We start from the raw sequence: 13,326 nt of genomic DNA, 5'->3' as shown, positions 1-13,326 counted from the left end.
CACAGAAGAGATCTTTGCAGATGATGTCTGGGAAGGATTTAGGCAAGGGGTTTTAAGATGAATACGGATTGGGGGAGTAGGCGAGAAGGGGCAGGGATGTGCATGAGGAGGAACTGTGGCAAAAGTTTCTCCAAGTGAAGCTGGTGACTTGCAGAGGTGCTGCTGCACAGGGAAATGGAGGGGGAGGGTATGCTTTTGCTGCTACTGCACAGGGAAGTGGAGTGGGGAGGGAAATACTGCTGGTGAGAAAAGGGTACTGGGGCTGAAAGGGAAAAGATGGGAGAAGGGGGCTGGGGGGCTAAAAATTCGTTTGGAGCTGGGGCTGCTAATAGGGGACATGTGAGGGAAGGAGGCTTTACTAGCACCCGTTAATGTAACGGGCTTGAAAAAGGAACGGAGGCCTACTGCTGGACAGGGGGAGCAGGAAAGAGGTGCTGCTGGACAGGAGAAGAGGTACTGATGGACAGGGGGGCGGAGGGAAAAGGAAGGGAGGCCTACTGCTGGACAGGGGGAGCAGGAAAGAGGTGATGATGGACAGGGGGGAGGTAAAACAAAGGGAGAAGGGCTTCTGCTGGATAAGGGGAGCAGTGAAGGGGTGGTGGTGGACACAGGGGAGGTAAAAGGAAGGGAGAATGGACAGGGGGAGCAGGCAAGGGGTGGTGGTGGACAGCCAAGGAAAAAGAAAGACAGAAATACAGAAAGCGGCTAAGGAGAGAGAGAGAGAAAGAAATAAAAAGAGAGACACATATATTTTAGCACTCGTTAATGTAACTGGCTATAAGACTAGTAATATCAGAAATTGCTTCTTCATGGGTAGGGGATGGATACACAATAAAGTCTTCTCAGGATGATGGTGGAAGAAAAATGGTATTAAAAAGGTCAATGAAGAGCCTAGAGATACAGCAGAAGGGAAGACGGTAAACAGCAGGCAGTCTATTGCCGTATAAAGTAGTTCTTCTCACCATGCCAGTCAGTTTTTTAGGATTTCCATAGTGAATATACATGAGGTGGTCTCTGCTGTATGCAAATTTCTCTTATGAATATTCAATGTGGTAATCCCAAAAATCTGACTGGCATGTTGTACCTCCAGGAGAAGGTTGAAAATAAGTGTTATAGTGGGAAATAAATTGGGAAGACTGGGATGGATCCTACCCTTTTATCATGCTTTTGTTTCTCTCCCATCTCATCAAAGCTTTATAGACCTGTGCATCTCCTCCATTTTCTGATCTTTTGGCTTGGTTGCATCCTTCCCCCTAACCAGTCCTCCCCCCTCTGTTTTCAGGAGTTGAGCGGCTCCTCTCCCAAGCGGCGGCGGGCAGAAGATAAGGATGAGGGCATTGGTTCCCCCGATATCTGGGAGGATGAGAAGGCAGAGGACCTACGCAGAGAGATGATAGAACTGCGACAGCAACTGGACAAGGAGCGCTCTGTCCGCATGATGCTGGAGGACCAGGTGATGGGACTGCCCAGGTTATAACTCTGGTGAAAATGACATGATCGGGCCAGTTGTATGTTAAGCTTTTCATTACTGACACACCGCACTGTGATATCATTTTCAGACAGGAGACAGTGGCTGTGACAGTACAGGGGAGTTTCTCTTTAGGCAAAGACTCCAATACAGTAGATTGTGTTCACTCTGGCATAAACTGTACTACATTTGTATAAGTTAGTGCTTGTATGTTGGGATTGCTTTGTGTGCCCATGGGATGCAGCAACCAGTGCTCCCTATGTGATGTCCTGCTGCCCTCCACCCTTCTCTTAGGTGCAGCTGGTATTGGGAATGGGTGGTTTTTTTGTTTTCCACCAACCAATGGTGTGGGCTGCTCTCTCTCTAATTGGCTGGCAGGTGCGCTCCCTGGAAGCTCACATGTACCCTGAGAAGCTGAAGGTGATCGCGCAGCAGGTGCAGCTCCAGCAGCAGCAGGAACAGGTGCGACTTCTGCACCAGGAGACCATGGAGCAAGAGCATCAGAGCCAAAGCCAGGTGAGCTCCCATCCTGCTGCCCAGAAGCCTGGCATACTGCTCATAGCTCCACCAAATACCACCGCCATCCCCCCAGCTCCATGTTACCATCTATCTCCCATAGACTTCATTGCCATTCCCATCATCCTTAAAATCAAAGCAGGTGAGTTTCTCTAGCCTTCTGCCAGTCACATCAGGACTTTTGGTGAGGCATTTAAACTGAATTCCTTTTGTAAATGTAGAAAATTTTTGATAGTTCAGTGGGGCAGTCTCCATGACCAGTCATTCCTAAGTTGAGGAAGAAGGTGAGGATTCCATATTTATAGCAGGATCCTAGCATGACCCCCTAATATGGTCACTCGGTGAAGAAAATCTAAAAGCAAGATGATATGGAATTCCCACCAGCCTCCCATCCCACTTAAATTAGCTGAAGTAGATACTTTTCTCTCTTGTGCCCCACCCCATCCCCATGCAGCTAATAAGGGAGATCACTTTTCTTTTCTGCTATGACTTTGATCCCTTGCTTTTTTCATATTTTCATGTCAATCCCCCTATTTCTCTCATCTCATTTTATCTCTGAAGAGGATATAAATGGCTCTATTTGCATTGTGATGTATTTGATCTTTATATTGAAACCTGAAGATGGAAGTTTGGGAGGCACAGACCTTATCATGCAGCAATGAAATGCTTCCCCCTAGAGGCTGTCAGTTTGCCCTGCTATCCTGAGAAATCATTAACTATCACCAACCAAGTTAGACAGAGGGGGTAATGTAATAAACAGTGCTGTTTTTTATGCTTAGAAGCTTACTTCTGATTTTCTTGCACTGATCTTATTCCTAATTTAGTAAATTTTTTTTATGTTGGTGAGAAAAATTAAAAGTAAAATCACTGCATTAAAGAGGGAATGTTAGGCAGGTAAAAAGGCAAATCCATAATTGCTTCCATGGGGAAAGAGGGGGAGCCATGTTGTGTGGGTTTTGGGGTTGGTTTTTTTGTGTGTGTGTGGTTTTTTTTTTTTTTTTGCATCAGTTTTTACTTTAGTCCTGAATCTTTATTTCCACTGTTGGGAGTAAAGATGCAGCATGGGAGCAGAAGGTCATCTAAAGTAGTCTTGACATTTCACCACAAATGATGCTGTATGGCTTTGACCCCATCTCATGGTCCTTCTCTTTCCCCTCCCCCCCCCCTCCACACACATACAAGACTCTTCCCTTGGTGTACCTGGAAGAGGGAGTCCCTCAACCAGAGAGCCTCCAATGCTGCTTCACCATGTTTCCTTCCCCAATGGACCAAGAAGTTTCCAGTGGCATTATGTTCCTTCCAGTATCCTCTTGGAAAATGGTGGTACCTGACCTCTAGCAGTATGTGGGTTGCAGCACTAGGGGTCAGTCTTAACTTCTGTTAAGTTAGGTTTGGGGGTCAGGGAGTCCAGACCCTGTGTCACCAGCAGTCTTTTAAAAAATATATTCCTTCCTGTTAGCCAAACCTTCTCTCGCCCTGGCAAGGAGACAAAAACATGTAATACGGCAAATCATGCTAGATTATCATGGCAGTGTGCACAGTTCTATTTTTGTCGGTGCACCTTTTTTAATGCTTTGGTAATTTATATGCAAAAACAACAAGTCTTCCCCGACCTGAGAACAGGGTGCGGAGCAGAGGTAGCCAAACCAAACCAATCTATCACAAATTATTATTGGTGAATGATAAGCCCTCAGTCTCACAGCTTGTAGTGGGACATGTCCCTAATGCACCAGCTGTCAGTCATACACCCAAATGGGTATTATCTGTGAAACATCCCTGGGCTGCCCGTATAATTGAACTAGTGCACAAATGTGCTACAAGTGAAAACTTGAAGAAAATATTATAAATAAATGATCACAAAATATATGTATACTGTGAATGGTTCAACTGTCTCTGCCCCTCATCTGAGGGTCAAGTAGCGTCCAGAATCAGCTGGGCTGGCTCGGTCACGAGCAGGTCAAAGGTAATAAACAGTACTTAGCTCCTCCATAATGGTCCGGAGTAAAGAGTAACCAGCTTGAAATGAACCCGTCCAACGGGGCTCCATTTCGAGGGAAAAACCCCCTTCCTCAGGAACCAGCTGTGAATCAAAGTAGCTCTCAAATAACCAGCCGAAGAATAGAAGGTCTGGATTGAAAATGGCGCTAACCAGAGGGGAACGCCTCCAAACATAAAACTGCAGAGCGTCTGACGTAGAAAACATGCATAGACCACGTGGTGTGAACCCCAGGAAAATTTAAAAGCAACCTGGAATAGGTTTATGAGTGAAAACCTGAAGAAAAACTAAACAGAGAACCTTCAAATAGCACAATGCCACTCAATAAACTCATTGAGCCCTGATGGATGTAAAGATTGGAGTTCGAAGATCCAATATTGTTCCCTTCGCTGCAAATAGGTCAGTTTGTCACCTTCAAAATTCTCGGAGACCTGCTCTATAATTCCCCAGCGTAAATCTGCAAAAGAGTGATGGTATTGAACGCAATGGGGAACCATAGGAGAACTCATGGATTGAGTGTTGATCCTACTCTTATGTTCAATGAGGGGAGTTCTCATAGTCCTTTGTGTGCGTCCCACGTATAGAAGGTGACACATACAGATTATAACGTATATAACCCAAGTCGATTTGCAGTGGGTAATGGTCTTAAGGGCATAAGATTTATGAGTGCGAGGATGGAACCACTCAGTGCATTCAATGGTGTCTTTGCAAATGTCGCAAGTGTTGTTACATACTTTATGATACCCGCTAGGGGTGAAACTCATGATGTCTGATGAAAATTTTGAATGAACTACATAATCTGCCACATTCTTAGTCCGAGAATAGGATATGCAAGGTTGATCCTGAAATATACTGTGAGACTGCAAAACATGCCAATGGCGTCTAACACTCCTAGCTATGTTGGCTGCTTGATCCAAAAACATCAGCACACAGATAGTCTTGGTCTCATCTGACGGAACTGTATTCTGTAGCAAGAGATTCCTGTTAGCATTTAAGGCCCTTAAATAAGCTCATTGGAGAACATGATGGGGATACCCACGCTCCTTAAAGCGGGTATGCATAATCCGGGCTTGCATTTTTTTTTTTTTTGCAGTACTCCCCCTTTTGCATTTTTTGCAGTACTCTGCTTGCAGTACTTTTTTTTTTTTTTGGGGGGAGGGGGGGTTTGTATTGTTCATTGGTAATTTATAAGAATAGCTATACTGGATCAGGTCAGTGGTCCATCTAGTCCAATATCCTATTTCCAACCTTGCCCAATCCAGGTCACACATACCTGGCAGAAACCAAAAATAGTGAGATTCAAAAACAAAAACGGATCTTTTACACAAAATGCCTACCCAAATTCAAAGAAATCTAAATAGATAGGGCTGTAGGAACCTATTAAATTTATCTCATGTTATTTGAAATTAGTCACAAATGTACTTTTTACATCTTATTTCTTCTTTTATGATCATATTCAACCACTTTACGTTCATATCTAATTTATACATACATCTTCAATTCATTAAAAAAAACAAACTATAAATTAGGAGGGTGGTATATCATACAGTGTAAACTGATTTCAGTGCATAGGACCTCCCATAACTATGTTATCCCAAATCCGTATTCTGTTCAGTTATAAATAATCATCTAAACCAAAAACATCCTTCCCAACCCTTAATTAATTAATTAAAAACATCTTTATTAATTTTAACTGACATTTTATTAAAAGTGAATTTACTTGTTCTTGTAGAACTTCATAAAGTGTCTTATCTTATAGAAAAAGCTAATATATCATCATTAATTAATCTTCCTAATTACTTATGTCCTAAAATGTCTTCAATAAATATCAACAATACTTATCTTTAGCAGCACATTGCTGATCCAACGTTGGTTCTTCAATTATAACTGCCCGACGCTCTCATTCTACACGAGCGTTTCAGTCAAAAAGACCTTCACCGGGGGAAAAATTCTGGTTGCTGTAATTCATATCACTTCTGCTTGCAGAACTGTAATCTTTCAAGGACCTTCTGATATCATGAAAGACACAGTAGGGGCTGCAAAGCTTAGAAAGTCCAAGAAGGGATCACAAAGGGAACTTAAATGTATGCACACGAATGCTAGGAGCTTGAGAAACAAAATGGGAAAGTTAGAGACAATAGCAAGACACGACGAACTAGAAATCATTGGCATAACAGAAACATGGTGGAATGATGAATATGAATGGAATACAGTACTGCAGGGATACAAGCTATACAGAAGGGACAGAACAGGGCAGAAAGGATGAGGTATTGCCCTATATGTTCAAGAAGGAATAGAATCTGTTAGAGAGATGAAGATGGAGGGGAAAGAGAAGTTGGAGTCCCTCCGGATTAAGATTCCTAGACACAACGTTACTGACACAAAAATTGGCCTTTATTATCGACCCCTCCCAGGACAAGCAGAGGAGACAGACTCAGAAATGATAGAGGAAATCAAACAAGGATGTAAGACAGGCAATGTAATTATCATGGGAGACTTTAACTTCCAGGGAATAGACTGGAACCTGGGAACCTCAAACTGCGGCAAAGAAACAAAGTTCCTAGAAATGATAGGAGACTGCTTCCTAGGAAAAAATGGTGGGAGTGCCGACGAGAGGGAATGCCACCTTGGACTTGGTCCTAAATGACATTACTAGTCAGACTAAAGAAGTAGAAGTCACGGTCCCGCTAGGGACAAGCGATCACAACTTGATCAACTTTAAACTTGACATAGAGAAGGGGAAACGTATCAAAACCTTAACCACGACCCTCAACTTTAAGAAAGGAAGATATGAGAACCATGGTAAAAAAACGGCTCAAGAAAAGGATGTACACAATTAAAATGGTAGATCAGGCATGGTCCCTACTGAAAAATACTATCATGGAAGCACAAAATCTCTACATTCTGCAGATATCCAAAGGACGGAAAAATAAAAGCAAAGGAGAACCAGCATGGCTTACTAAAGAGGTGAAGGATGCCGTAAGAGATAAGAAGAACTCCTTTAAAAAATGGAAACGCGAAAGAACAACTGAAGCTTGGAAAAGCCACAAAGACGATCAGAAGAAATGTCACAAGGCGGTGAGGGATGCCAAAAAGGTCTATAAGGAGAAAATAGTGCAAGAGGCCAAAAATTTCAAGCTCTTTTTTAGATACGTAAAAGGGAAAAAAACCTGCAAAAGATACAGTGGTGTCCGCTGGACGACCAGGGAAGAAAAGTGTACATCAAAGAAGACAAACAAATTGCAGACAGACTAAAATCCTTCTTTGTATCTGTCTTTACGAAGGAAGACATTACATCAATACCTGAAACAGTGAAAGTGTTCAAGGGAGAAATAGAGGACAGCCTCACCACAGTAGAAGTGGATTTGGACCAGATATACTACCAGATCGACAAACTTAAAAATGACAAATCCCCTGGACCGGATGGAATTCACCCGAGAGTATTAAAGGAACTGAAGGTAGAAATCGGAGAACTACTGCAAAACCTTGCTAACCTGTCAATTAGAACTGGACAGATACCGGATGACTGGAAGATAGCGAACATCACCCCAATTTTCAAAAAAGGATCAAGAGGAGAACCGGGCAACTACAGACCGGTGAGTCTTACGTCTGTCCGTGGAAAGATGGTTGAAGCACTGATTAAAGATAGCATAGTCCGACACTTGGATACGCACGACCTAATGAGAGCCAGTCAACATAGCTTCAGGAAAGGGAAGTCATGCTTGATGAATTTACTACAATTCTTTGAAACAGTAAACAAACAAATCGATAACGGGGAACCAGTGGACATAATATACTTGGACTTCCAGAAAGTGTTCGACAAAGTTCCACACGAAAGACTTCTCAGGAAATTACAAAGCCACGGAATAGAGGGAGACATACTAAGGTAGATAGGCAAATGGCTGGAAAACAGAATGCAGAGGGTGGGCATAAATGGAAGCTCTCAGCATGGGAGAAAGTGACTAGCAGTGTGCCCCAGGGCCCATCTTAGTTAATATTTTCATCAACGACCTAGAAGAAGGAACGTCCAGTGAAATCATCAAGTTTGCAGACGACGCGAAGTTATGTTGGGCAATCAGATCACAAAAGGACAGCGAGGAACTACAGAGAGATTTGAGCCAGTTAGAGAGATGGGCAGAGAAATGGCAGATGAAGTTTAATGTGGAAAAATGCAAGGTAATGCATTTGGGCAGAAAGAACAAGGAGCACGAGTTTAGCATGTCAGGTGCAACTCTGGGTAAGAGCGAACAAGAAAAAGACCTGGCGGTACTGATAGATAGGACCATGAAACCATCAGCACAATGTGCGGCGGTAGCAAAGAAAGCAAATAGAATGTTGGGCATGATAAAGAAGGGAATCACGAGTAGATCAGAGAGGGTCATAATGCCGCTTTATAGAGCAATGGTCCAACACTGGTCTCCCTACCTAAAGAAGGATATAAAACTGCTAGAGAAGGTGCAGAGGCGAGCAATGAAGCTGGTAAAAGGTATGGAGAACTTGAACTACAAAGAACGACTTAGAAAACTGGGACTGTTCTCCCTTGAGAAGAGGAGACTGCGAGGGGATCTGATTGAGACTTAAAATAATAAAAGGAATTGACAAGATAGAGCAGGATAAAAAGTTATTTATGATGTCAAATGTGACTAGGACAAAAGGTCATGGACCGAAGCTGAGGGGGGACAAGCCCAGGACAAATGCCAGGAATTTCTGCTTCACACAGCGAGTGGTGGACACCTGGAACACTCTCCCGGTGGAGATTGCTGCGGAACCCACCGTTTTAGGATTTAAGGGCAAGTTAGATGCACATCTCCTCAAAAAATGCATAGAAGGATACGGGTGACTTAAGTTTTCGCCAGGTTACACCTGGCTGGGCCTCCGCGTGAGCGGATCACCGGACTTGATGGACCTAAGGTCTGATCTGGAAATGGCAGTTCTTATGTTCTGGGTGTCTTCAGGCAGGCTTCCTTCTTTCCTCTAAGCATGGGTCCTGGTAGTTTCTTCCAGAGGTTGGATGCTTAATCCATACCAGAGACTGTATGGGCAGAGGAGAACCAAAACAGAATGGAAAGGACCCCCCCCCCAAAAAAAAAAAAAACAAACAAACCCAAAAAACCTCACAGCAGGCCATACTCAAGACAGAATCAAAATAGGCTCAAGAGCCTACAAAGAATTCAAAATGTCACTACGGGCCTTAGAGCTCAAAGAAAAAATATAGGGATCCCAAATCTGAAGAAACTGTTTTTTTCCTTTTAGGGGTGAGCCAGGCAATTTTATGCTCCAGTAATAAGAAGGTGTGCAGATGATTCCGCCAAGCTCAAAAGGAAGGAGCAGTGTCTTTAACCCAAATTTGATAGAATTTCTTTCTTCCCCAAAATAGCCACTTTCCACATAAACAAATGATGTCCTCGAGTAGGAATATGAAAAGTCTCACATTTATCCAGCAAGAGCCCCATGGCTGATAGCGAGACAGGGCAATGCAAAAGGCACGCAACATAATGAATTATAGTTTGCCAAAAAAACTGAATTTTGGGGCAGGACCAGAATGCATGAAAAATGTATGGGCTCGAAGGGAGCATTTCCAGCAAGTAGGAGAATCAGTATACCCTGATTTGTACAGCTGACCCTGGGTAAAGTATGCCCGATGTATCTTTCAGAATTGGCATACTCTGAGGTCTGCACTCGCTGATATTTGATCAAGACACGCAAATCCAAAGAATCTTCTGGAATCCCCACCTCCTGACTCCATCAAGAGTGCAGTGCATCCCTAGGCTCTGGCAGGACCATGTGTAAGCTGGACACCTTAAATCTAGTGTCTGAAGACTCTACAAACTCCTGAATTTTAGCTTCAATAGAGAATAATAACCCATTGACATCTAAAGACTGGACATAATGCTGTAGTTGTGTATAAGCTAGAAGTTTTAAGTTTATTAGGTTTTTATATACCGCCTATCAAGGTTTATCTAAGCGATTTTACAATCAGGTACTCAAGCATTTTCCCAAACCCAAATGCATTGTCACAGGGATGCCCAAGACTGCAGTGTACCATTATCTTGAAGTACATGAGATAAAGAGTTTTAACTCTAGCCAACACCATCCTGTGAAATATAGCATTCTCAGAACCTGGTACAAATTCTAAATTACCAACAAGAGGCAGTAAACTAGTCAGTCTAGGATTACCATGCCAAAGTCTCATCAACTCACTCCAGACCACCTGAAAAGATTGAAAAAGCAAACTGGTAGGCACCTGCAATAGAGAGAAGATATGTCATGGAGCCATCAACTCCATGTCCATAGGTTTGCGGTATACTCCTGATTATCGGAGAACCACTCCCCCCAAAATCATAACAAGCATGCAAATTAGGGAGTCCCATACCACCCTGACCCCAATTCCCTCACCTAAATTGCTGTGCTATTTTATGCTGCTTACTTCACCAGCAGAACTGAGCCAAAAGGGAAGAAAGTATACGACTATCTCATTGCAACAACCATAGTGTATAACCATTTAGGAATAACACCATGCCAAAGAGATAAATTCTGCTGTGTAGTGAAGATGCAATGTTGCCCATCAGCTCAGATACTCCTCAATATAATGCAGCAGATGACTCGTATTACTCCTATAAAGGAGTAAGGTTATTACCTAAATAACGAAACTAGCCTGTAGCCCACTGAAGAGGAAATGGCCCCACCTATTCTTCCTGCACTTGTGAAGATGTAGCCAGTGCTAAAGACTTATCCAAATTAAGCTTGAAACCTGAAAAATCTCCATAATCTTTAAAACTGTCCTTAAGACATGATAAGGAGCTGGACGGGTCTCCCAGATGTACAAGGAGATCATCGGCAAAAGCTGAAATTTTAAATTCAGTATTTCCTATCCTGATCTCTTAATATCTACATTAGAACAAATTTCCTGGAGTAACGAGTCAAAAGTTAAAAATATAAAAGGGGAGATAAAGGACAATCCTGACGTGTACCTCTACAGCAGGGGTATCAAACTCAATCACATTAAAGGGCCAAAATCCAAAACACAGGCTAAGTTGCGGGCCAGATCCCGCCCAATCTCTGCCCAAGACCCCGCCCCCATAATAGTAGTAATTATAACACAATTTTTTCCATTTATTTTTCATATATACACACATTGACTATGTTACAATATAATCTTATTAACAAATAATGGTTAACCACAAAATTAAACTACACAAAGCATACTGTATGCTTCTCAACATTCATTCCTATCAGAACACAGATAACCCCTATGCAAATATGGGACCAAAAACTAAAAGTACTAATATATAAAAAAGAAACCCTAAGATGCAAGACTCTGCATGCAGTACACCCCCAGAGAAAAAGAAACAGATGTATTTCTTCCTGGGCAGTACAAAATATAGACAGCAGATGAAAATTATCAAAATTGACACAATTCAAACACTAAATTGAAAATGAAATCATTCCCCTCTACCCTTGTTGTCTCCATCCCTCCATGCTGTGCCTCCCTCCAGCAGGTGTCTTACCTTCTGGCCGTTGTATGCAGCCCGCAGTCCGATACCCCCGGTTTTATCTTGTGGACGGCTCCCTCTTCCTCACAGCCGCAGTGTGCATGAAGCTGTGTACAGCAGCTCCTCACATGTCCCGCGCTTTGACGTTGCGACATCAGAGAAAAGGCTTCTGGTTCAGGCGCAGTACGCGATACAGAGGCATTATAATAATGTTTACTATATCTGGAAGCTAAGGTTTTTTATTTTTTTTTCCAGTGGATTTGTTAGACTGGTCCACTATTACCTTGGCCCCTGAGTGGAAAGTGGAAAGTTCTATTCTCTAACTGGCAACTGCTTGTCTTTTCTATGGTAACTCAGCAGAAGCCAGTCGCACACTATCCTACATAGAAATACGATGGCAGATAAAGGCCAAAATAGCTCATTCAGTCTGCCCAACCGCTGTAACTAGTATCTCTTCCTCTCTCTATGAGATCCCACGTGACTATCCCAGGCTTTCTTTAAATCAGACAGTCTCTGTCTCCACCACCTCTACTGGGAGACTGTTCCACGCATCTACCACCCTTTCTGTAAAAAAAGTATTTCCTTAGATTACTCCTGAGCCTATCACCTCTTAACTTCATCCTATGCCCTCTCATTCCAGAGCTTCCTTTCAAATGAAAGAGACTCGATTCATATGCATTTACATCACATAGGTATTTAAATGTCTCTCTATCATATCTCCCCTCTCCTGCCTTTCCTCCAAACTATACAGATTGAGATCTTTAAGTCTGTCCCCAAACGCCTTATGACGAAGATCACGCACCATTTTAGTAGCCTTCCTCTGGACAGACTCCGTCCTTTTTATATGTTTTTGAAGGTGTGGCCTCCAGAATTGTACACAATATTCTAAATTAGGTCTCACCCAGAGTCTTACACAGGGGCATCAATACCTCCTTTTTCCTACTGGCCATTCCTCTCCCTATGCATCCTAGCATCCTTCTAGCTTTCACCATCACCTTTTCAACCAGTTTGGCTACCTTAAGATCATCGCATACAATCACATCCAAGTGCTGCTCTTCTGTCATGCACATAAGTTCTTCACTCCCTAAAGTTTCCTAAATTGTACCGTTCCCTCAGGTTTTTGCAGCCCAAATGCATAAACTTACATTTTTAAGCATTAAATTTTAGCTACAAAATTTCAGACCTTTCTTCAAGCTTCACTAGGTCTTTCTTCATGTTATTCACACCATCCTGGGTGTCCTACTCTATTGAAGATTTTGGTATCATCTGCAAAGAGATAAATCTTACCCAACAGTCCTGCAGCAATATTGTTTATAAAAATGTTAAAAAGAATAGGCCCAAGAACAGAACCTTGAGACACACCACTGGTAACATCCCTTTCCTCAGAGCGATCTCCATTGATCACTACCCTCTTATCGCCTTCCACTCAACCAATTCTTGACCCAGACCGTCACTTTGGGACCGAACCCAAGTACACTCAGTTTATTGATTTAGACGTCTGTGTGGAACACTGTCAAAGGCTTTGCTAAAATCTAAATACTCTACATCTAGCACACTCCCTCTATCTAATTCTCTGGTCACCCAGTTAAAGAATTGATCAGATTTGTCTGACAAGACCTGCCTCTAGTGAATCCATGTTGCCTTCAGTCCGGTAATCCACAGGATTCCAGAAACTTGACCATTCTCCGTTTTAAAAGTGTTTCCATTAATTTGCTTACCACAGAAGTCAGACTTACTGGCCTGTAATTCCCTTCTTCTTCCTTACTTCCACTTTTTTGTTGAGAGGGACCACATCCATCCTTCTCCAGTCCTCCAGTACCACTCCTGACTCTAGAGAAGTATTGACAAGGTCA

At 42.7% G+C, this 13,326-nt stretch overlaps 1 protein-coding gene across 2 annotated transcripts in view; it reads left to right on the top strand.

Moving 5' to 3' along the window:
- The window catches only part of TFAP4 (transcription factor AP-4), a 72,362-nt gene that overhangs the window by 41,382 nt on the left and 17,654 nt on the right, over window positions 1-13,326 (top strand). The window contains exons 4-5 of one of the 2 annotated variants that reach the window (XM_033963759.1): window positions 1,283-1,453; window positions 1,847-1,984. In XM_033963759.1, the coding sequence (XP_033819650.1) occupies window positions 1,283-1,453; window positions 1,847-1,984 (309 nt within the window). The remainder of the gene's footprint in view (window positions 1-1,282; window positions 1,454-1,846; window positions 1,985-13,326) is intronic. The other variant, XM_033963760.1, reaches the window with a different exon arrangement.

This window comes from Geotrypetes seraphini, chromosome 11 (assembly GCF_902459505.1).
Source record: "Geotrypetes seraphini chromosome 11, aGeoSer1.1, whole genome shotgun sequence".
In the NCBI taxonomy this organism is placed as follows: Eukaryota; Metazoa; Chordata; class Amphibia; order Gymnophiona; family Dermophiidae; genus Geotrypetes; species Geotrypetes seraphini.
This window is presented reverse-complemented; position numbering and strand designations above follow the sequence as displayed.